At 39.0% G+C, this 25,041-nt stretch overlaps 1 protein-coding gene across 1 annotated transcript in view; it reads right to left on the bottom strand.

Annotated features, from left to right (window-relative positions):
* Positions 1-13,643, bottom strand: part of jag1a (jagged canonical Notch ligand 1a) — a 29,518-nt gene extending 15,875 nt beyond the window's left edge. The window contains 10 exon segments of the mRNA XM_073860859.1: positions 780-893; positions 1,256-1,369; positions 1,602-1,715; positions 4,821-4,940; positions 5,018-5,148; positions 6,200-6,260; positions 6,583-6,840; positions 8,678-8,735; positions 12,458-12,766; positions 13,334-13,643. Of these exon segments, the coding sequence (XP_073716960.1) occupies positions 780-893; positions 1,256-1,369; positions 1,602-1,715; positions 4,821-4,940; positions 5,018-5,148; positions 6,200-6,260; positions 6,583-6,840; positions 8,678-8,735; positions 12,458-12,766; positions 13,334-13,405 (1,351 nt within the window). The 5' untranslated portion in view covers positions 13,406-13,643.
* Positions 13,644-25,041: the final 11,398 nt, after the last annotated feature.

The following is a 25,041-nucleotide window of genomic DNA, read 5'->3' as shown; positions in this document are numbered from 1 at the left end:
GGGGTAGCTAATATATTCTGAGTCACTTAGTATGTTGCTATGAAGTTGCTATGTTGTTCTGGATTGTTTCTAGGGGGTTGCTAATATGTTCTGAGTCGTTTAGTATGTTGCTATGTGGTTGCTAGTGTGCTCTTGGTGGTATCTAGGGGGTTGTTAAAGTGTCCAGAGTCATTTAGTCTGTTGCTATGCAGTTGCTAACTTGCTAGTGTGTTCTTGGTTGTTTCTAGGGGGGTGCTAATATATTCTGAGTCATTTAGTCTGTTGCTATGCAGTTGCTAGGATGTTCTTGGCTGTTTCTAGGGGGTTGCTAGTCTTATGAGTCATTTAGTATGTTGCTATGTGGTTGCTAGTGTGTTTTTGGTTGTTTTAAAGGGGGTTGCTAAAGTGTTCTGAGTCTTTAGTATGTTGTTATGTGGTTGCTAGTGTGTTTTTGGTTGTTTTGAGGGGGTTGCTAAAGTGTTCAGAGTGGTTTAGTCTGTTGCTATGCAGTTGCTAGGGTGTTCTTGGCTGTTTCTAGTGGGTTGCTAGTCTTATGAGTCATTTAGTATGTGCTATGTGGTTGCTTGTGTGCTCTTGGTAATTTATAGGGGGTTGTTAAAGTGTCCCGAGTCATTTGGTTTGCTGCTATGCAGTTTCTAGGGTGTTCTTGGTTGTTTCTAGAGGGTTGCTAAAGTGTTTTGAGTGGTTTATTCGCCTGATTTCTCCATGATTTTTAAAACTGGGGCTCTTAAAAACTGATTTAATCAAAACTGAGGATCAGGTCCCCAACAGATACTTACTGATGTCACAGTTCTGGCCCGTCCAACCAGAGAGGCACTCGCAGAAGTATCCTCCAATCAGATTTCGGCAGGAGTGGGCATTGATGCAAGGGCTTTCCTCACACTCATTAGCATCTGGGCCAAAACATGACAAAACCACATGAGCATAGTCCAAGTTCTATTTCGACAGATAGGAGGATAAGATACATGCAGGAAAATTCCATTACAATCCAACAACATTAGAATTTGTCAGACTATAAGTGTGCGTGTGTAAATGGACTGTAAATGCGCTCCAGTATGAAACAACGGTGGGGGTCTCATGGTGGTCCCTTACTTAAATTCTTCCAAGGCTGACTCAGTTACCAGGGTAATTGGATTTTGGAGCAAACACATACACACACACACACTGACTCAAAGACAGAAAGCAGGGGATAAAGCACAGTGCCAGAAAAGAGGGGGCGCGGAGAGGGGCGCAGAGAAAAGTGCAGCACACACACCAATGAGACAGGTCTTTCCGGTCCACTGAGGAGGGCAGACGCATTTAAACCCGTCAACCAGGTCCACACACACACCGCTGTGATTACACGGGTTCGGACTGCAGTCATCTTCATCTGAGGAAAAGCAGGAAACACAGAGGATAATGTTAATGTTTAGTGATTTTTAGATAATCAAGGACAAATATCTCAATTTGCTCTCAAAGTAATCTCACTGAAATCTAGGAGTAATTATTGAGGTATCAAAGAGTTTTACTTAATCTCAAACAGACACAAACAACATTGTGATAATGTGTGATCATCACTGAAGTTTCCAAACACACAGAAACACACAGACAGACAGGCTTACTGATGTCACAGGACGGTCCGCTCCAACCAGCCGCACATTGACACTCAAATCCCTGACTGGACTCCACACAACTGCCTCCGTTTAAACACGGCTCAGACAGGCAGGCGTTATCCACTACAGAGACAGACAGACAGAAAGAGAGAGAAAGGGAAAGAAAGAGAGTTACAATGTTGTGTCCGCAGTGTAATCGAATTACACCACACCGCAACAGAAACAGACAAACACAAATTACAGACTTTCAGGAAGAGCTGTAGCCTACTACTGACCACACACATTTGAGACCAAAGTATCAAAAAGTTCTCTTTTATACATAATCAACTATCCAGAAGCCCAAACTATCCAGCAACACCCAAATGCATAATAACGCCCTAGCTTTCTGTTAGTTTGGCACAGGTGAGCAATATTAAGGGTACGTTTACATGACAATGGTGTACTAAAAATGCAAAAGTTTTCTCTTTGTGTTTGTTAAATAGAGATGACAAAGCTATTCAAACTCATTTTTTAACAATGTTGATACAAATAGAGTAAAGCTGATTGGTTGGTTCCTAGTCACATGACCTGCGTTGCGACACTGCATTCTGAAAAGTAGAAATATTTTCAACTCACTGTGGCGCTGATGCGCCTGGAAAAAAGCACATTGCGACCATGACGCTCTCTATTTGAGCGCATCTGCCGTGCAGCCACATCTAAAATAACGTATTTGCGCACGCAAAAGAAGTGAAATGTGTTAAAACAACTTGGTCTACTCGACCTACTATTTTAAATTTGACCTAAAAAAATTTGACTTATAAAAACAAGTTAAAATTGTTTAAAGGAACACGCCCACATTTTGGGAATTTAGCTTATTCACCGTATCCCCCAGAGTTAGGTAAGTCCATACATACCTCTCTCATCTCCGTGCGTGCTGTAACTCTGTCTGACGCAGCCCCCGCTAGCTTAGCTTAGCACAAAGACTGGAAATGCATGGCTCCAGCTAGTATACTGCTCCCAATAAGTGACAAAATAACGCGATCATTTTCCTATTTATGTGTTGTGATTTGTATAGTCAAACCGTGTACAAATAACAAGGTGATATGAGACACAGCGATCTTTTAACAGTATACATACTGAGAACTATATTCTCTGAAGACGAAGCACTGCCGCATGGGCGGAGTGATCTGCTCGCAGCACACGAGAAGCCCCTGGTGAGGAGCAGAGAGTTCGGTCAGAGTTGTGCAAATCACTCCGCCCATGCGGCAGTGCTTCGTCTTCAGAGAATATAGTTCTCAGTATGTATACTGTTAAAAGATCGCTGTGTCTCATATCACCTTGTTATTTGTACACGGTTTGACTATACAAATCACAACACATAAATAGGAAAATGATCGCGTTATTTTGTCACTTATTGGGAGCAGTATACTAGCTGGAGCCATGCATTTCCAGTCTTTGTGCTAAGCTAAGCTAGCGGGGGCTGCGTCAGACAGAGTTACAGCACGCACGGAGATGAGAGAGGTATGTATGGACTTATCTAACTCTGGGGGATACGGTGAATAAGCTAAATTCCCAAAATGTGGGCGTGTTCCTTTAACTTAAGTTAAAGTAACATAAAAATATATGTTGATTTGACAAATTTTTACAGTGCAGGCCACTAGTTGGCGATGTCACACAAAGTCTGAACACATGATATGTATGCGCATGGCATCACTGTTTTCACAAATTCATGAATTTGTTGTTTACACACAATAAACGTGCCCTTTGTAACCCTTTTTAAAAGTTTGCATTTTTTTGTAGATGTCGTGTAAATGAACGGCCAAAACAAATAAAAATTTTCCAAAGTGTTGTGTAAACGTGTCCTTAAAGTTACTTTTGGTTAAATATTGCTCTCCTGTAGTTCACATTGTTAAAATGAACAGCCAAAACAAATAAAAAATTTCCACAGTGTTGTGTAAACAAACCCTTAGAGCAAATTTTGGTTTAATATTGTTTTTCTGTAGTTTATATTTATATCTTTTTTATTACATTTCGACTTTATTTGCACTTTATTTTGCTGTGCTTTGGCAAAACGAGGGTTGTTTTAATACCAATGACATGCTAATAAAGCACAATAAATTAAATGTGAAATTGCGAGAGACGAAACAGAATTAGTTATCATTCAACCTTGATTTTATACAGCGAGGCAGGTTTTCCCCTTTCAATCTCTCAGTAACTTCATCTTTTGGTCTGTAGCTGTTTTGATCAGATACAGCCGGTGGGCTGGAAAACCCCTTTGGCCTTTCTTACACCAACTAGAGACCACACCAACAGAAACACGGAGGGCAGCGAGAGGCCGTGTGAGCTTCTTTCCAACAAGACGTGACAGGAGAGATCGGAGCGCATAGGAACAAAATGAAAACCGCAGAACATGAAAACATCCCTCTTGTCCCGGATGGGCCGGTGATGCGTGTTTGACAGGACACCAAATTCCCCCGAACAACATAACTATTCCTCCACCACAAACACACACCATGTGATGCATTTTTCTGTCCAAACCGATTAATGCACACTGCGTACTTTGGCTTGGCTGGGATACGGGCGGCTCGATACACCAACTTAACTCTGTCTTTGTGTGTTGAGTGTATGTTTAAAACCTTTTTTGGCAGGAAATATCCCTTTCTTTCCCTCTTTTACTGGATTTACGAACCTTTTGACAAAATCCAGAACACACAGAAGAAGAGAAATACGTACGTGTGACAAGCAGAATCCAAAATTAACATTTATCATGCGCCAAATGCGAGTAAAAATTGGCGAATAAAACAGGATTTCTGGCCATCAGACCGCCAGGAACCACAATGTAATACAAGAAAATTTGGGCTTTTAAGAACAACAATCTGACCCTTACTGATAAGAGACGTAAGTGATTCAAATCAAAGACATGCTAAAGAAATATCCGTCCAACCATCACAGCAACTTTCTTTCACCAGATTGCTTTCCATAAGAAGTTCATCCGTGTTGCCTAAAGTCCAGAACTTCCACAAATAATGGAAAACTCTTCATATTAAGCTGCTACAATAAAAATGTAACTCCTTCAGGATTTCCTTCAGGACATCAAGATCCGATACTTTGGATATTCATAATACTCACAAAATATATTTAACCAGATCAACAAATTTTAGAAGAAAGCTGTAAAGAGCGACCCACCCATGACCTCATTTCATCATGAGTTATACGCATATTGGTCATCAATGTGTAAGCCTGACCCACCTCTCTCACAGTTCAGTCCCGAGTATCCATCAGGACAGGCACAGTGGTACTTGTCCGGTCCGGTATTGCTGCAGGTACCGCCATTAAGACAGGGCTGCCGCGTGCCACATGTATTCAAATCTGGATCAAACCAAGCAGTGTAAACAAATGATTCATATTCCACATGGAAAAACTCAATATATTAGAATAAAACCGACCTTTGTCGCAAAGCTGTCCGCCCCAGTTGGTGTCACACAGGCACTGCCAGGGTTCGCCACAGGTGCCGTGCACGCACCCGGGATGGGGAATACACTGATCGCAGTATTCTCCCTGCCAGCCATATAAACACCTGTGAAACGCAAAAGACCCTAAATATTACAAAGCACTGGACGCCATCTTGGAAAAATCGAACACAATGCATTATGGCATTAATTTCACTGTCCCGTGTTGCCTAAAAATGTACCCATAGGAATTTCCTTAAAGGGATAGTTCACCCCTAAAAATGAAAATAATGTCATTAATGACTCACCCTCATGTCGTTCCAAACTCATAAGACCTCCGTTCATCTTCAGAACACAGTTTAAGATGTTTTAGATTTATTCCGAGAGCTTTCTGACCCTCCATTGAAAATCTACGTACGGTATACTGTCCGTGTCCAGGTAATAAAAACATCATCAAAGTAGTCCATGTGACATCAGTGGGTCAGTTAAAATGTGTTGAAGCATCGAAAACACATTTTGGTCCAAAAATAACGACTTTATTCAGCATTGTCTTCTTTTCCACGTCTGTTGTGAAGCACATGCATGAGACTAAAGTCACGTGACTGCAGTGACGCGGCTGACGTGTTATCCTCAGACATGTTTGTAAAGTTTTACTTTTACTTACAGCATGCGTTTCCCTCAGACTGTAAACGAAGCCTGGGCGCACAAAAAAAAAAACAGCTGGAGCGCACCAGATAACACGTCATTGGCGTCGTACGTCATCTGCGACACTGCAGTCACATGACTTTAGTTTCGCGCATGCGCTTCACAACAGACACGGAAGAGAAGACAACTCTGAATAAAGTCATAATTTTTGTTATTTTTGGACCAAAATGGACCAAATTTTCGATGCTTCAACACATTCTAACTGACCCACTGATGTCACATGGACTACTTTGATGATGTTTTTATTACCTTTCTGGACATGGACAGTATACCTTACATAGATTTTCAATGAAGGGTCAACAAGCTCTCGGACAAAATATAAAACATCTTAAACTGTGTTCCGAAGATGAACGGAGGTCTTAAGAGTTTTGAACGACATGAGGGTGAGTCATTAATGACATTGTTTTAATTTTTGGGTGAACTACCCCTTTAAGGAAAGATGATTATTAAATACATGAAAATGCTGTGTTTTACCTGCAGTCTCCTGGTGTTTTACAAGAGCCGTGCTCAGTGCTGCAGCCTTGCTTACAGATTGCTGGGAAACAGGAAGGAGAACAAGAGAGAATTTGGTTACTGCTATCAATCTCGCTATAAAGATGATGTCATTTTCCTTTCTTCAATACGTGTTTGCAAGCCAAAGTTTGACAGTGACGATCAAACAGCACCGTTCATAAGAGGTCAAAGATAAGAAGCTGTGATCCAGTCTGATCTATCTGATAACAGTACTCCACCTTATAAAAACACAGGAACTTTAGCGTGCCCAATGAAAACATCTCAACATCAACATTGTTAAAGAATGAGTGAATCAGTGAATCGATTTTTGGAACCGGTTCGTTTTGAATGAATCAGCCGCTTACCAGTGTTGCAATCTGGGCCAGCCCAACCCTCCAGGCAGGTCTTGTTGCCGTTGTGATCGCAGTTATAGTGACCGAAAAAGTCATCCCTGGGTCGACAGAACTTATTGCACCCGAAGCCGAAGTAGTGTTCGTCGCAGGTCACCCGAATCTGGTACTGGAACTGAGCCACCGGGCCGTTGTGTTTCAGAACCTGCCACTGATGGTTTGGGTTGATCATGCCGGACTGAACGGCTTTCTCTATGACTTGTCCATTTATGCCTAATGAGTGACAGGAAAAGAAAGCGAGTAAGAGAGAGAGACCATAGGGTGCATTACGATTCTGTGTATACATACGTTACATATTTTATTTGAACTAGTGTATCTCTGAATGGCAGCGTATGATGTTTACTATACTACTATAGTCATTTTTCGAGCAAGCCTGAATCTAGCACAGTGGTGAAATATTTTGCCGCAAGGCATTAAATTGTAAGAGGGGTGTGTGAAGCGTGTGTGGTTGTCTTGACCCAAACCTGTCCTTCAGAAACACAGGAGGACAAGCATGAGGCTGCCAAACCTGAGATGTCACTGCTAGCTAGAGAGACAGATCCTCACACACATGTATGATGCTGGAAATATCACACCCTGGCGTGAAAACAGAAGGTGGACCGGGGTTATGTTTTTGCACACTGCTTACTGTATACTGCGTCTCATACACTCGGCGTTTACGGAGGCAGCCTTTTTTGCAAAAGCTGTCAAAATTCAAGGTGGCAGATCAGTTCGAGCGCATTGCATTGTGGGATACAGTATATTAGAGGTCTTCACGGGTCCAATTAGATCCAAAAACCGAGGTCCGGCCCGAGCGGTTTCGTGTCTAAAATTTTCCTGTGTGATTCGGACATAGGGTGGGTATAATAATAGCACCATCGAGTCTCGGGTAATTTAAAATAAATGTGTTTTTGCCAAACAAACCCAAGACCACCCGAACCATCTCGCATGTGTGCATGAGTCCTTTTCCAACCCCCCTCTGTTTCCCAAGAGTGCTTGCGACATCGTGTGACTGGCGGTAGGATAATTTTCGTTGAGACAGACCTGTCAATCAATTTTGAAAGCACATTTTAGTGGTTATTTTGTGTTGTCGTCAGATAATGTCATCCATTCGGGCTCAAAAAAATTGGACTCGGGTCTAATTTTCTTGGGATTTATTTGTGCATGTCAGGTTCGAGTAAAAAGTGATTCAGGTTGGGTACATTTCTTTGGATCTCTATAGTATATGTTGCACATTTTAGCAAATTTATTACATCATCTAGATATTCTAGTAATAGTATACAGGGACTGTGTCCGAAATAGGCCGTATACCCTCATTCACTACTCCCTACATTAGTCCACTAATATAGTTCACTTGAAGGAGTGAATGAAAACAAGTAAGTGAATTTCGACACTTTAGCTCGCCGGTTGTTCACTTATTATCACATTGCATTGTGGGGTTGAATGAGTGGACCCAATAATGTCCTCTAGGATTTCAGACACCACTTAAAAAGGGTATTGGGGGCTATTTTGGTCAAAGCCATGGTGTTTTTTGTTCAAAACTTTATTTAAACATCACCGTTTCATGGCTGTTTTATTTACTAATGTGTGTGTACACTAAGCTCAATGTCAATGTTAAGTTATAGTCAATATTTGCACCCCTGTCCTGATTTGGCGTGTATACACACATTATTCACTCACACAGAATGGGGTAAATAATAAAAGGCGGACTTTTAAACACACACTTTACATCCTCGATTCATTAGATACTACGAAAGCGAATTCCTCACTGCTGCACAGTCTAAGCCCGCATGTGTTTAAGTGTGTGCGAGAGACGTCTCATGCTTATAAAAATGTTTTTAGATGTCTGATGAATGCAAACAGGTGCAGGCGGTGGTTTAATGACAGGATGTGTTCGCCAGCCAATTTACAACACACACACAAATGCATCCTGCCTTGTTTAACATGCATTACACAAACGCTCTCTCTCTCTTGATCTCACGCTTGCATGGCACCACAACATTGTGTCTTTGCAGGTTTGCCTGTACATTGTGTTTGGCTGTATAAGTGTGTTTTGGTAAAATATACTTACTGCCAGTGCTCGAATCATTATTGAAGTCCAAAGCCTCCACAATCAATGTGTATGACCTCTGAAAGAAAGAGAAATACACATGAACAACAGCGATACACAAATTGTCAGGTCAATTTGTGAGGTCTTTGTCACTTTTAATTCCACTGGGAAGAGAAAAAGATGAGATGAGAAGAAGCACAGAGATTGTGAATGATAGGGTGAATATGTCAATTAATCACTGAGGTTTGTCACTATCACTCTCTCCATTGAATGAAGATAAGAAACAGGACCGACCGGAGACTAAAAGAATGTGTGAGAAAAATACTCCATCAAGCCTGAGAACCAGACGAAATAAAGTTTAGAGGAAGACAAAAACACGATCATTAAGACAAAAGAGGCTGATGGCGAGATACAAAGAAGACAGACATGCGGGATTTATTGTATCACTGTGACCTCACATAAACACACACAAATGATGCCATCTCTTCCTGTCCCGCGATCCGAGGGATTTACAGGCTTTTATGAGCTTAAATCCATCCATCCACACACACGAACTCACACTAAGTGTGTTGTATTGAACTCGGGCCATTGAAAGTTCAAACTCACAGAGATAGATAGACAAAGATGCAGAGAGAAAGAGAGATGCAGAGAGAGACAGACAGAGTTTTTATTATATTTGTATTTTTTATGCACTCTTAGGATATGTTTACATGACAGTGATGTAGTGAAAAATTAAAAGTTTTCTCTTTGCGTTTAAGAAAAATAACACGTATGCACGACAACATTGTCAAAAAGATCCAGATCCGTGGAGGCGACTTAAAAAGCTGTATTACATGTGCCAGGCCACTAGATGGCGACGTTACCTTGTAAAGAAGCACTTTCGCAAACATATGCATTCACATGCAAAACAATGGCTGTTTCTCAATATGCGTTCTTCAGCGATCTTGCGTCCTTGTGTTCTCGCTCTACGTCATCACTAACCGTCGAAGTTCAATTCCAATTCTCAAGAACGCAAGTACAGAGGACGCATGAAAATACCTGGATGTGTTCTTGATATCAAGTGCAGCCTTGCGTGCTAAAATCGCTTTACGCCCCAGAAGTCATTGCGGCAAAACAATGGCGGAGGTCAGGTGATCAACAGGAAGAACGCACACATCTCAAATCTCACACGCGCGTTCTGTGTTCTTGCGACATTCCGAGTTCATTCTTCCAAGGTCGCCTGGCATGACCGTTTTTCACGATAACCCAAGTCCGTTCTTTGCATTCTTAGAATTGAGAAACAGCCATAAATCCAACAAATAAGACAGGGAAAGCATCGAGCTGTTTCGTTTATATCGACGATGAGATTTATTGACCTTATAAAATGGCTTGTTTGTTTATGTTGTACTCGCGCGTGCCTATAGACTACATTTACATATGTGCATGAAATCAACATTATCACATATTCATGGTTCCGTAGTTTACACAGAGGGCCAAAACTCACACTTTGATACCCATTATCAAAAGCTTGGGTTTTCAGGCCCCCAAACCCCGTTGTTGTGGATTGAACAGCCAAACCGCATAAAAAACTTTCCCGTTTTGTGTAAACGGCCACTTGTCGTATGGAACAAGATTCAATTGTGACTTGGGCTGTCATCTAACATACTAACATTCTTTGCTTAATAAAAGAATAAAAGAAAATATTTTTATATCACCAGAACAATCGTTGTGAATATTCAACCATAATCTGAACCTTTCATCATAAATACCAACTACAGTAAACTATGTTCCCATGTTGGGTTTTAAAGCCTGTACATCTGGACTGTATCTATCTCTTACATCGAGAATGTTTATAATGTCCGAAGAACCATAAATCAACTCAAATCAACTCAATCTACTTTACTGGTGCTGTAAAGACAGATTATATTTCTTGACAAATATGCTGCTCCAAGTTCACTAACAGCATGATGTTGGTTCCCAAGAAACCCCCTTAAACATCCACACACGCTCCATGAATTTCCTTTTTTCGGACCCAATGGATCAGAACACACGCATGCACGATCATCCTAACCTCCCCTCTGTTTCTTTGTAAACCCGCTTTGTTGAACCGCCGACCCACAATGCACCACGCCGGCCTGACCGGAGTTCAATTGCTAGGTAGACTCGTGATGGAAAAGAAAGCATGCAAGATGACAATGTCTAATGAATCTCCATTCAGAGCCGGTCCGGGGCAGGTCTAGACCGCTCTGATCAACGTGGGCAGGGGGTGAGATGTTTGTGGCACGGCTGCCGAGGCAACCGGGCCTAATTGGACTATCAGACTGACTCGGCGTGACCTCTTATTGACAGCCCCGTCTCATGAGTTGTGCAAGTAAACATGGGATTCAGCCGGAACAATCCAACCATTCAGATCCAGATCTGGGAAAAATGAATGCCAGAATCAGATCAGCGTTGGGAGTCGCTCAGTTAAAAGCGTGTTGCGTTAAATTTTGCAATTTTGTGTAACGAAATTGTATGGGCATATATATTCCCTTTGGTTATTGGTTATAAAAACACAAGAATTCAAAGCGAAAAGGTAAATGAATGTTTGGTTCAAATAGCTAATTATTGGCTCAAAACTTAGTTAGCTGCCAAACTACACTACACTGACATTTCTAGTCACTTTGCTGACTCGGAAAGCACCTATGATGCTTTGTTGTTTAGGCAGGCAACAATGAGAGACATAATGATAGGGAGATAAAAAGGCATGAAATGATCAATGGTGGTCTTGACTGGATATCTGAAAGCTGTTTCCTGTGACCATTGTGTGTAAAACAGCCTCTTAATGTCCATCAGTAGGCAATAGAGATAACCTCAGGTGTTTAACGGCGCTTTTTCAAGGGAACGCTGGCAGCGTGGGCCGGCCCGGGTGGAGTAACACAACTCGCTTCCAACCTGAAGATCACCATAAAGGAATGCACTGGCACAGAGCGAATGAATGACGCCACAACTGGCACTCAACAACTCTTTTCCAAATCCCGGGAAATGTCAAGTGCGTATTTACAAACAAAAGGTGACACTTGAAATCGTAGTTGAAACGTTGGGGCAAGACACATAGAGAAGCTTATAGATAAACTGTCACAAAAGCTTTTAGGTTTTAGGCACTATACGGTTTGTATAAAAGTCCAGTGAAAGTGAAAGTACTTTAGTTATTCTAGCTGTGGTTTTGTGAGTATGTTTGTATTGTAATATGATCACCCAACATAACGGCTCATGGGTAAACAAAACTGGCATTGATATAGAAAACTAATAACCAAAATAGACTTTATACCCAAAATAAACCATGTTCTTAGGTCATGTAAATGTCTTTTATGTGTAATGTAGTTGGTTTTAGATACACTTAGTGCTTTATTTTTTTGCATGTTTAAGTATTGAATTGGTACTTGAATTTTTGGAAAAAAAAAGTGTGCAAGATTCTTAGTTGTTAAACAATTGTTATTATAATTATTTGCAAAAAAAAAAAAAATTGATATTCTTCTCCAATACTTCCAGTTATGCGTTTAAGAAATGTGCTGCATTTCGCAATTTACCCTAAAATGGGGCATTAGGGCATGTTGTCACAAAACGTCAACGTGACTTCAATTAGCATGCTGTGCTGTATCTTAGCAACGACGATGTAAACGTTCAAACTCCTCTTATAGCCAAGACTGAATTTAAGAAAACCTTGAGAAAAGTGAGAAAAATATTCCCTTGAGTAAACGGGTGACACTTCGGGTGAGTTTTTATTCAGATTATGATTTCTCAATCTGTCAAACAAACAAAACCGCTTTCTTTCCAACTCACCGGCCACGCGAAGCTGAAGGGCAGCACAATCCGGGATTTATCGCTCTGGCTGGCGTGAGGTTTGAGAGAAAAAGTATTTCCACCGATAACCGGAGTAGATCCGCTTCCGAAGCTGCACGGTCCTGCCGAGAACACCCGGGACTGATACTCCTTCAAACACGCGCGGAAAAACGTGTCGCACTCGTCCGCGGTGCATCGGCTGTCAAGCGCGCTCCGGGCGCCGTCACAGCACGCGCCGCTCTGTAGCTCTCCGTTCACATTCTGCACAGACAAAACCTGAAGCTCAAAATGTCCCGATGCCTCGCACACCTGCAATAAACCATACATTGAAAATAGTAAGTGTTACTTTAAAGTAGGCATATATACTATGTGGATATAATCAACTTAAATGGCAAATAATGGAAAAAAAATGTCCTGTTGTGTCCTCTAAACTGTAAAAATCATTTGCTATGTTTTTACACCTATATTTCTAGCAAGGATGAATTGCAGGAAAAAGTCCTTTCAATAACTATCTAAGACTTACCTTACGGACATATTGCCCTTATTAAATTAACCATTGTTTTATTGTAGTAAAAGTAGTCTAATGGGGCTTTTTTTGCAGATTTAACTACAAATACTGTGGTATTGTAGTGAGACTGAGACCACAGTAAATTTGTGGCTTCACTAAATAAAACCAATACAAAAACTATGATAAGTACCACGGTTAATTTTCGTAAAATTAGGCTAACGTTACCTGGATCATTCACCAACAAACGAACCTTGGACGTTTAACCTGAAGGTTCGTTGATTTTAAATCTTTCTCCGATTATAATACAGTATGTTTTAAAGTTTAAACGTTACTACAAACGTCTCGTATGAATAAACAAACCCACGTACCATCATCCACATGCACCGCAGAATCACATGAAGGGACAGCACCGCGAAACTTGGACTCGGTCTGAGGATCATGCCTGCTCTTTCTGTCGGGACCGATTGCTGCGAAACTACAACTTCAGCCGACACACGGCTCTCATATAGCACCACATGCACGAGGACCCAATAAAAAGAGAGATTCCCTGATGCCCCCTTTTGAGGCTCTATTATCCGCTTCTCTATTCTTGTATTGTCCTTGTGTTTTACAACAATGCCCACGGGCTGGAGGAAAAGCTGCGAATGCGCCCGGTCGAGCGCTCAATCTATACAGCGCGTTCACTGGGGATGGGCGGGGCCAACTCTTCTATATTCATAAGCGGGCGGGCCGAGCGATGGAAATGGTACTTACCTTGTTTTCAACTGTATTTTTATGTAGGCTGCTCATCCTTTTACTTCAATTATTTTAAAGGTTAATGTCAAGTGTAAAACCATTACAGGATTCAGTAAAAAATAAACAAACATATAGGTGACACATGGTCACAAATTCTGTTGTTTAGTGCTGGCCAAAGATTAATCGTGATTAATCGCATACAAAATAAAATTGATTTTTTTTTGCATAATATATGTGTGTGTACTGTGTGTAATTATTATGGATATTTTAACACACATACATACATGAATGCGTGTGTATCTATATATACTTAATAATTACACACAGCACACACTCATTTTTATTTTGTATGCGAATAATCACGATTAAAGGGACAATCCACTTTTTTTTAGAATAGGCTCATTTTCCAGCTCCCCTAGAGCTAGACATCTGTTTCTTACCGTTTTGGAATCCATTCAGCTGATCTCCGGGTCTGGCGTTGACACTTTTAGCATAGCTTAGCATAATCCATTGAATCTGATTAGACCATTTAGCATGACGCTCAAAAATGAAGAGTTTCGATATGTTTCCTATTTAAAACTTGACTCTTCTGTAGTTACATCGTGTACGTATTGTGGGTTCACACCAGCCGCGTTTGAGGCATCAAATTTGCGTCTAGTTTGCCGTTTGAACATTTTGAGTTTACTCACTTAATTCGCAAGTGAAATTCTAGTCATTGAAACATTTACGCGGAAATTCGCATCATGGGAGGGGCTTCTGCGACTCAGCTCACTTCCTATAATCACGTCACTTCTAGAGCAAGCTCCTGATTGGTTAATGTGGCGTGTTTTTCCGCCAAAGTTAAAATTTTTCAACTTGCGCGTTTCTCGTGGCAACGCTCAATTTGCGACATTCGCACAAACTAGACATGCGAATAAGGTGGAATTGCGTCTAACGTGCTGCGCTAAACGCCTCATTCGTGCCGCGAGACCTCCAGACGCGCATCAACGTGTCTTCACATTGACTTAACACTGAAATCACTCATGCTTGCCGCCTCTACGGCGGCTGGTATAATGCTGCGCAGCATAAGATTGACAGAAAATTTAAAAGTTGCAATTTTCTAGGTCGATATGGCTAGGAACTATACTCTCATTCTCAATATTCAAAGACATTGCTGCTGTACCATGGCCGCAGGAGGCGCAATGATATTATGCAATGCCTGAAAATAGTCCCCTTGGTAACTTTCAACTTCTACTTTCGATTTCTGTGATATTTTACACCGACAAAATAAATTGTATTTAATAGGGTTGTAACGATATTTCACGATACACGCTAGCTGTAATGCCTGTTCGATATCGATTCTGGATCGCGGTGCCGATATTATGCACAACTCTTTCATGTACTACGGCTATTTGATCAAGACCTTTTAATCTAAAATCGCAGTTTGAATCATTTATAACATGCATTTGAAAAAGCAACACTCGTCGTCACATAATCATATATATTCTTTATTATCATGTAAATACCTGTAAATGTTTGAAGAACAGCGATATAAGTATGTTTATACATTTCCTGGAGCTTCCCGTGTAATGGTACTTCTTCTGCGAACCATATTGAGTTTCTACACAAGAGCGCCATCTGGCTTTTGGATGTAGCGACATTTCACCATAATTCATTGAGAAGCATAGCAAGCAGAATCGCTCAATGTATCGTTACACCCCTAGTATTTAACTTACCTTATTTTAGCAAGCCAGTCAAATGAGACGCTCAAGGGGCGTGGTTGAATTGGGCGGAAGTTTGATACCGCAGCTCCGCCTCCAGGCTCCACAAACGATTCCATCTGCGCATGCCCTGGTTTCAAACTGACATTTTTGCATAACATGTCAGCGGCCATCGGCGAACATTTGACGTTTAGTTCATTACAATAGAAGGAACTGGCATCACGTCGTCCATCTTTTTTTACAGTCCATGGTATAACCATGGAAGACCACCACAAAATAACCTAAATAAAATTTACGGTAAGTAAATATACAAATATCCCAAATAGATATTTTGCCTGTTTCACCACAGACATCAAAATACAACCCACTGAACTGAATATATCCCTTTTGGTACCCCAGAGTCTTGTTTTCATTTACATAAAATGAATGACATGACATAAATTAAAAATTGGCATCTAGCCTGACCATACATGGCGAACCATACAACTCTTACAGCATAGACACGATCTCTGACTGATATTCTCACAAGCCTGCATAGACTTTATCTCTAATGTCTGAGAATGTCAAAGAATGTCAGTCTAAATCGCATTATGCATCGCTCTCCGGCCCTCATGTCTTTGCTTTATTGCATTTTAACTACATTGCTTGATTGCATTCTAATGAGGCTCGTTCCCGACTCATACTGGCACAAGTTGCCATTGTGACAGCCCTGTTAATAATCATATATTATTCATGAGCAAAACCATGAATATCCCAACACAGGACCCCTGCTAGTTCTCCATTGTGTTCACCTCAATCTTTTCATAGGCCTGTAATGGCAGATGCACCAATACGGCTTTCTCTCGAAACGACAAACTGCTCTTTTCAGAGCTGAACGTGAAGCGGTTAATCACGTCCCCCGTGTTAGTCTTGGTGTCTCTAAGAAAAAAAAAACATGACAGAAATTGGGGGATGGAGGAGAGAATGGGCGTGAGGAGGGGAATCTCCTATGAAATAGAGGTGGGGGTCTTTATTTTTAAATTACAGCAGCTGGGTCTCACTCCCCTTAAAGAGCTGTCATGAATAGATTATAGCACCGGCCTAAATGGGAACCGCCCACCCCTTCCCCTTGGGACACGCCCCCTCAGCCTCTGATCGATGGAATGCACAGCATTTGATTAACTTCAAACAAGGACCGGATGCTATAATGAGGCAAAGATAGACTCCTAGATTAGAAATAAGAGAGTATAGGTTCAGTATATCGTTGCATTGTTATAAATGAATGCAATATTTGTCAAAAAATAAAACGTTTTATTAACTTATAATAAGTTATTCCACCTCTGAGATGTTTTTGTGTTTTGGTTTACATCGTTTACCTCTGATACTTTATAATAATTCTGGTATGTACCGCCCACTATTCTCCTAATCTCCTCCCAAAAATTCTCAGTGACTAAAGTCAAATCCTTCCCTTCATTTTATTTATCATAAAATATTTTTTTTTCGTCTGACATCATGAATTCTACGTATTTCTTATTAACCACCTCTCTACATTCTTGTTTGTAACGACAAATTTCCGTATCCATTAAATTCCTAGTGACATCATAAAATATTCTGTTCACACGAAAATATGTCATGGGAACTATGGAAAGAAATGTTGTTTCATGACTTGACATGACTTTTGACTCATCTTTTGTACCCCCATGTAATTGATGAACAATGGAGTTGTGACACCGGTGTGTGTACGGCACTACACAAATCAAATAAACCCAGTTCATCAGAACTACAAAATTACTGGCACCCATGCTTTATCCAAACTAATGTTCGCAACGTATCAGGCCTGCAGCAACAGGCAGATATACAGTGTGTTGTTGTCAAACAGCCAGCATGTCTGTACTCAGGCGCTAGTATGCAACTCTTTCCACTTTAGCTTTACAAGGCATGCGGTTTTGCTTTTCCTCTATCATCATAACTAATCTGTTCATCCATTCATCCATGACTGATGGGAAGGGTTTCCTCACTCTCGTGAGAAAAACTTTATCAGCCTGTCATGTTTGTCTATTTGCATGTATTGGCCCTTTGCTTAGTTCTTGAGATTGATCGTTCATAACTAAGATATTTTACAGTAATGTCACGCTTATGGTGCGTGTGTGCGTTTTAGTTCCCACAGTCTCTTCACTCCTGTCTCGCTTTGACCCACGGGTCATTTCCCTGCAGTGAGAAAGAGTGACCGAGAGCGATGAAACAAGAGAGGTTAATAAACAACTATTAGACCGGTAATGGCTCATCTCTTCTTTTGATCTCTTCTAGACCTATCTGTATTAAAATTCTTGACTAAAATGTTGTCTTATATCTTTTTTTTGCTTTATCAGTACAAATCTACAGTAAACATTCTCAAAACATGTTTATTAGATAAGCCGTGTTGTACAAAAATATCTCAGATCTAATTCTGGTCTTAAGCAAAAAAAAAAACCCATTAACATCCGAAACATGCTCATGTCAATTCCTCACTTTTCATTGTTGTTTTAATGGTATTTGTATGCTTTAATACGATTTACATCATACAAATTCATTAAATGCGTTGGCTACAATTTCCTGTGAAATCAGCCTGGTAACCAGTGGCGGTCAGTGACTTTTTTTTTTTGAGGGCGCATGATGCATAGGGGATTATCACGCCGATACGTAGTACTTCCGCTTTCAGCAATCTTTGTGGACGTCCACTTCCGGTGGATCGTAAAAGTTCAAGTGGGCATGTACAAAGTTGACAAGTCCTGCCCACGAAACCCAGAAGCCTGATAATCCCCTATTTAGCCCATCGTGTGTGTTGCTTGTCATTTCAAAATATGTATTCGGCGCGTCTTTTTTTCCTTTATTGAAACAAATGACTTAAATCATACAAGAGTCATATAACAAGAATGTTTCAACAAGATATAAGTCACAGATCTTTAGACAGAATAACAGATCATAGAAAAGAGAGGGGAAAAAATTAGAAGAAAAAAATAAGTAAAATAAACATAAGTATACAAAAATAAAGAAAGAAATAAAGAAGTATTACATTTCCGCTTGACTTCAGAGGCATTCAGGCCAATCACAACAGATTAGCTGGCCAACCAGGGACACAGAGCTTTCAAATCGATGAGTTTTGTACAAAATCAGTGCGTTTCAGGAAGAGAGTGAAATCTGGAGCTATAAAAATACGGTATGTTAAAAATAATGTGTTTTTTGAACCATAAACCACACAAACACCTTGTATTATAACAAATACACAAAATAACGTTGTTTTTTAGCAATCAATATATAAACTTTAAAATTTTAACTTAATTCAACTTAAATATTGTCAACTAATACTATTTAAGTTGAATTAACTCAAAAATGTAAGGCAACCTACTTTTGCCATTTCATTGCGACAGTAAGGACTGTAAATGTATTTTGTTTTAAATATGTTCAAATGTTTTAATTGGAAAAAAACTTAATTTCTTTACCATATGTATTTTCGCACTTGTTCTGTATTAACAAGGAGTCACTTGACTGACCTCTCTCAATAACAAGTGCTTCACTTTAAATGTACTGAAAATGTTTCCAAGGGTTCGTCTGGGAAGTGTGCTATAATGTATATAAAGAGTGTTTATGTGAACTTGTAAAGTAAAAAAAAACTTGTGTGAATGTGTAGAAGTTTAACAAGCAATGTGTTTTTAGGCAGTAAAGGGTTGGACACTAACAGTTAAAAGTTTAGACACGCTGGCCTGAAATGTTTTGAATGAAAGTTAGTTTTGTATTTACATTGCGCCTCTGTGTGAATTTCATTTTCAAATTTGCTGGACAGGATGGTGAAGGAAGACAATAAACAAGTTACAAGCATACAGACTCTATCAACAGTGTTAAAAAAACATACCATAAAGTCAGCTGAGATAATGAACAAACTGAAGAGATGTATACATCATCACCATTTAAAGATCTTAAAGCTTTTAAATTCTTTGTTTTGCTATAATTTAAAGAGTTTACAAAAATGTTACACTATAAAATAAACAGTAAAGAATAACTTAAAGGCATCTAATGGAGCGAGTGAAATGGCAACACCTGGTTTTCCCTCTGTCCGAATCTTGGGCCAAAAAACGAAATGCGATGTTTGTGTGCGTGCGGAGGAAGACTTTGGAGTTTGTTTGAAGGGAAAACGCAACTAATTACAACTCTGTCTTTGTTTTCGGCAGATTAAATAGCTCAACAGAAGCCAGACACTGTAAATAGAGTCAACTGGACCATATGAGATGCACATTTCAGATTTCTATGAGGTCACATAGATGTTGCTATTGTCTTCTCAAACTATTATGGAAAACTGCTGCAAAACCGTTGTGATTGCAAATGGATGTTTTATGTTTAGCTTTGCTTGTGTGATACTTTAAATAACAGTGCAAAACAGCTAATGTAATGGTGAACGGTCACTCATGTTTACCTAGTTACCTAATTGATCCCAAACCTGAACCAGAAAGAAAACCACAATGAAAATGAAACTTTTCTCTTTTTATTTTTGGAGAGGTTTAAGGTACGGTAGACTTACAGTAGCTTACTGTAAAGTGTGGACAAATTATAAATCTGATCTTCACTCGACAAAATCCCCTGCAACAGTTGATCACTTTTGTACTTGAAATACTTTTCATGTTACCCTTTCAAGTTTAATTGCTTTTTAGTTGTATTCCTCATTCAGATGAAAGCATTGGCTAAATGACTAAATGTACTGCAGAAATGCAATTTTGTTGCAAAAGTACAGCTAGTTCACAAACAAACACACAAAGTTCACTCTTTATGACTGTGTTAATGTCGAGAGGGCTGCTGGTCTTTTGTTCCCTGTGGTTTTTAAATTGCATGCTGGTTTATCACTGTAACAAGAAGCAATGGACGAATGTTTGTGGGATTTTTAAGGATGTGTGTGTGTCGAGAATAAATGTTTGTGTGATTATGTTCAACAAACTGTGGTGAGAATTTGTTTAGCCAGAACTCCCCTTCATTATTTTCTACAGAGATGCATTGGGCTGTCAGTAATTATTATGACTGGAATATGACCTCACCTAGGGTTAGGCCAGTGGATCCCAAACTTTTTCAGCGTGCGGCCACCCTTGTGTACGGTGCATTCCTTGACGGCCCCCCAAAGAAAATTTGTGACAAAAAACTGTTCTAAAACTCAACATTTTAATAAAAAAACATTCAATTATACAAAAAAGAAGCTATTTTGGTTAGTAGCCTTATTTTTTTTTTAGGTTTAATTACACAGAATTCATGATAAATTAATGTATTTCATAAAATGTCATAAAACTGGGGCCCCCCTGGCACCATTTCACGGCCCCCAGTTTGAAAACCACTGGGTTAGGCGATATAGGAGTTATTAACAATGATGACCATTTTGTTGGTTTGGTTGTATAGACCGTTCAGCAGTAACAACATAAACAAGCGTAACTTCCGGTAAACTTCGCTAATAATAAATAACCACAAAGTACTTTAAACATAGTTTATTTATATAACAAGCAAAAAAACAACACATAGATTACCTAGGAAACCAAAACATTTGTTATTTTCGATGAGGCATTTGTTCAAGAGATCAGTTTAGCAACTAGTCAAACCATTAAAAAATCGAAACCGGAAGTAAGGTTCGGATCCAGGCGTGTATCACGTGCATTCGATGAAACGTCTATAAAAATAATAATAAATGATGTATAAATGTTTATACACTAATTAAATATTTTTTGCTTCAAATTTAAAATGGGTTGTGCTGCATGCCTTAAAATTTTATTTTGAGTTAATTTAAATAAAATAAAAATATTTGTTGACTTAACATTTTAAGGCAGCACAAACATTTACTTTTTTAAGTTGAAACAACAAATCATTTTTTACAGTGTCTTTATTTCACACAGTATAAACACTCAAAAATGTAGCACTCATAAATATTCTCAAAATTCAGTAAATTTTTACATGCACTGTAAAAAGTGAAAAATTTAAAGTTGGATCAACTTAAAAATTAACACCCAAAAATGTAAGTTTATTCATCTTAAAATTTCATTTTAGGTGAAAAATGTAATTCTTAAAGGGGACATTTCACAAGACTTTTAAAATGTAAAATATATCTTTGGTGTCCTCAGAGTACATGTATAAAGTTTTAGCTCAAAATATCATTATAGATGATTTATTATAGCATGTTAAAATTGCCACTTTGTAAGTGTAAGCAAAAATTTGCTGTTTTTGTGGTCTGTCCTTTCTTTTAAATGCAAATAAGCTAATGAAATGCAAACACTCATCGCCATGATGGTGGTTTGTTGAAACTAAAACTCAATTGTGCTGTCATTTATCCTTTTCAGAGTGTTTACCAAAACAAAGTTAATGGGTTGTTCTTTATCACATTTTACAGGTTGATAAAAGCACTGGGGACCGAATTGTAGCACTTTGAAAAAAAATTCATGATATGTCCCCTTTAAAAACAATGCTGGGCAAAGATTAATCGCGATTAATCGCCTATAAAATAAAAGTGATTTTTTGCATAATGTTTGTGTGTGCTGTCTGTGTGTAATTATTGTGTATATTTAACCACGCACACATACATATATTCATTTTAGATTTTTTTTTTATTTATATACTGTATATATATATTTTTGAATTATATAGAATATATAAAAATAGAAATAAATATATATACACATGTAAATGTTTCTTAAATACATACATGAATGAGTGTGTATATATATTAGTGGCGGCTTGTGACTGCTCATCCGAGGATGCGCTAATTCAAAATAAGTGTTCGGATTGTCACGTGTGTGGTTCCCTTTTCCAAAATATGTGTCCTGCGTGTCGAGAGATCCTGTTTGCATCACGTGTTTTATCAAAATAAGTGCCTACTGCACATGCGTCAAAACCGTTATTATAAAAGAGACGCTCACATTCCCAAAATACACGCTAGACACTTTTATTTTGTATGCGATTAATCTTTGCCCAACACTAAAATAAATAATGCATTTTTAAAACTCTGGTTCGTTTCAACCATTAGTTGGGCAAAATATGGGCAAACCTAACTGTTGGTTTTAAAATAAACCTAGAAAATGTTCACATTTGACCCAACTATGGGTTAAAACATCCTATATAGGTTATTTAAAACCAATGGTTGAGTTTGTCTATTTTTTTTCAATTATGGGTTGAAAAACACTTACAGTAGATATATATTTAATAGGCCTTGTATGATAATCAGTTTATTTTTTTATATATATATATATATAATTTAAATCGATGGTATATGATGAAATACTCAGATCTAAACTGTGGATAAGATCAGTCTCCTCTGTGGGACATGAGGTTACTATTCGTCTTACATCAGGTGTCGTTCCCATGAGATTTTGCTGAATCTGTGACCTGCCGAGGTGACGGCGTGCGGCGAAGGCCACGTTTTGTTTTGAGATGTTTCGGTGCAGAGCTCTTCTCTGTTGTCTTCAAAGCAGTACACAGGACCGGCTGAATCCGGGCAGAGCTGAGACCTCGCACCGTGGGCCATGCAGCTGCGCTCGGTGGGGCACATCTACCAGCTTTTCCTTATTACAAAGCAATGAGCAAATAAAAGAACAGGAACGTTATGATTCACCCCTTACCCCTACAAAACATAGAGCCAATCTGGGACAATAAAAAAACATCAGTGAATACAATCTATAAAATATGCAAATTAGCTGTCAGGATTGTGTGTGTGCGTGTATGCATTTATTTTGCTATTTGTCCAAAATGTACTCGTTTGTCAAAACTCAAACTCGAAAACCTTTTTTGTAATAGCCTGAAGTTGTTGTCACAGATATGAACATAATTCGCTACTTGCATTTGTAGGCTGTTTTGGGGGGTGGGACATCCTCATTTTAGAAAGCATGTGATTGGATGATACATAAATGTGATTTTTATTTTATATTTGCATTTTATAAATATTATAAATGTATTATCTATGGTAGATTTGTTCCATAAATGTGTGTGTGAGAGGGCAAAAGTGAGATGCAGTAAGGCTGCACGTGCCTTAGGAAGGAGTTAAATTCTCCCTTCCCTGATGTGTCAGGAAAACATTTCACACTGAAACTAAAGCCAGCAATGAACCGGGTTCAAAACGTGCATCTGGTTGAGAGAGAGAGAGAGAGAGAGATCATGTGACCAAAAAAATTCATGCAAAGAAAAATCCATATTCTCTAAAGCCCTACAAAATATATCCTTGCATACATGTGTCTGCTAAAATTAAGCAATAAGCCACACTATGTGTTTTTCAATGACTCATTATTAAAGTATTACATTCGGCACCATCTCCATTCTGAATATGCGGTTATTTCTGCTGAGATACATTTGCCTCCCTTCTGACTCAAGTCCTGGACCACTATGAACCTCTTAAAGTCATAGATGATGGGGATCATATTGTTTGCTATTTGCTATAACACCTATCATCTATAACATCCACTTGATATATAAAACAGTGGTTACCATATGGGTGAATCCAACAGCTGTGACAAATGTGTATTTATGGAGCTAAAAACATGTGTTTGTGCCCACCACTATGTTAATAGGGTGTGTGTTTGTGTTTTCTGTAAATAGCCCTATAATTCAGTTTGCATGAGAATGGACAAAGCTGTTTCTGATTATAAACACACACACACACACACACACACAAACACATACACACACACACACACTTGACGAACCAGAGAGTTCTTCTTCATTTATCATTTTTTTATGGCAGCGTATTCCTATGAACGTATACTGTAAAAAAAATACAGAATGAAGTTAAAACAACTTGATTTTGCAAGGCAATTCTATTAAAAAAGTTGAAATTGTTTAACTTAATTTGTTAAGTTAAAGGCGGAGTCCACAATGTTTGAAAAACGCTTTGGAAAAGGAGACGGGCCGACTACCAAAACACACTTATAGCCAATCAGCAGTAAGGAGCGTGTCTACTAATCGACATCCTTGCCGGGTTGCGTATGTGTGGGGCGGGTCTATCAACCGAAGATCCAGATTCTATTGGGGTAGGGGCGTGTGTGTTTAGGTGATTTCAAATATCAACATTGGCTTTCAAACATCGTGGACTCCGCCTTTAATGTAACATAAAATATGTTGATTTGATGTAATTTTTTACAGTTGATTTATTTGATAATCTTTTGAAAGCACTTTCTAGCCTTGAGATTTCCCACCCTACAACTATTCAAAGGTTCTGTTTTTTGTGAGCGATGGCATAAGTGTGGGAAAAGTCTGGCGGAGACTCTTTGTGGTTCAAATAAAAGGTAAAGTGTGTCATTTCTCTGCCACAAGTACACCAATCTGGATTGCGATCTTGTTGTTTGAATGACTCGACCTAACCAACTTTACAACATTTGCTCAACCAATGAGTTTGGATGGGACTACGTATGCCTGACCTAAAAAAGTGCTTGAACCCTGTTTAGAAATTACATCATTGTACAGTTTTTCATCCAAAGGGACTTTTATTATAAGCTATACATATTAATTAGATATGCACCGATATTAAATTTTTCCACTGATACCGATAGCCGATTATTCAGAATAATATTTACCTATGCCAATAGTTTGGTGGTTATATTAACTTGCATTAACTAAATTCTAAAAATTTAATTTCTGAAAGTTATTTATATGACGATTAATATTGAACATTAAAC

Source organism: Misgurnus anguillicaudatus, chromosome 3, assembly GCF_027580225.2.
Source record: "Misgurnus anguillicaudatus chromosome 3, ASM2758022v2, whole genome shotgun sequence".
Taxonomy (NCBI): domain Eukaryota; kingdom Metazoa; phylum Chordata; class Actinopteri; order Cypriniformes; family Cobitidae; genus Misgurnus; species Misgurnus anguillicaudatus.
Note: the sequence above shows the minus strand (reverse complement) of the source record. Positions and strands in the feature narration are given on the sequence as shown.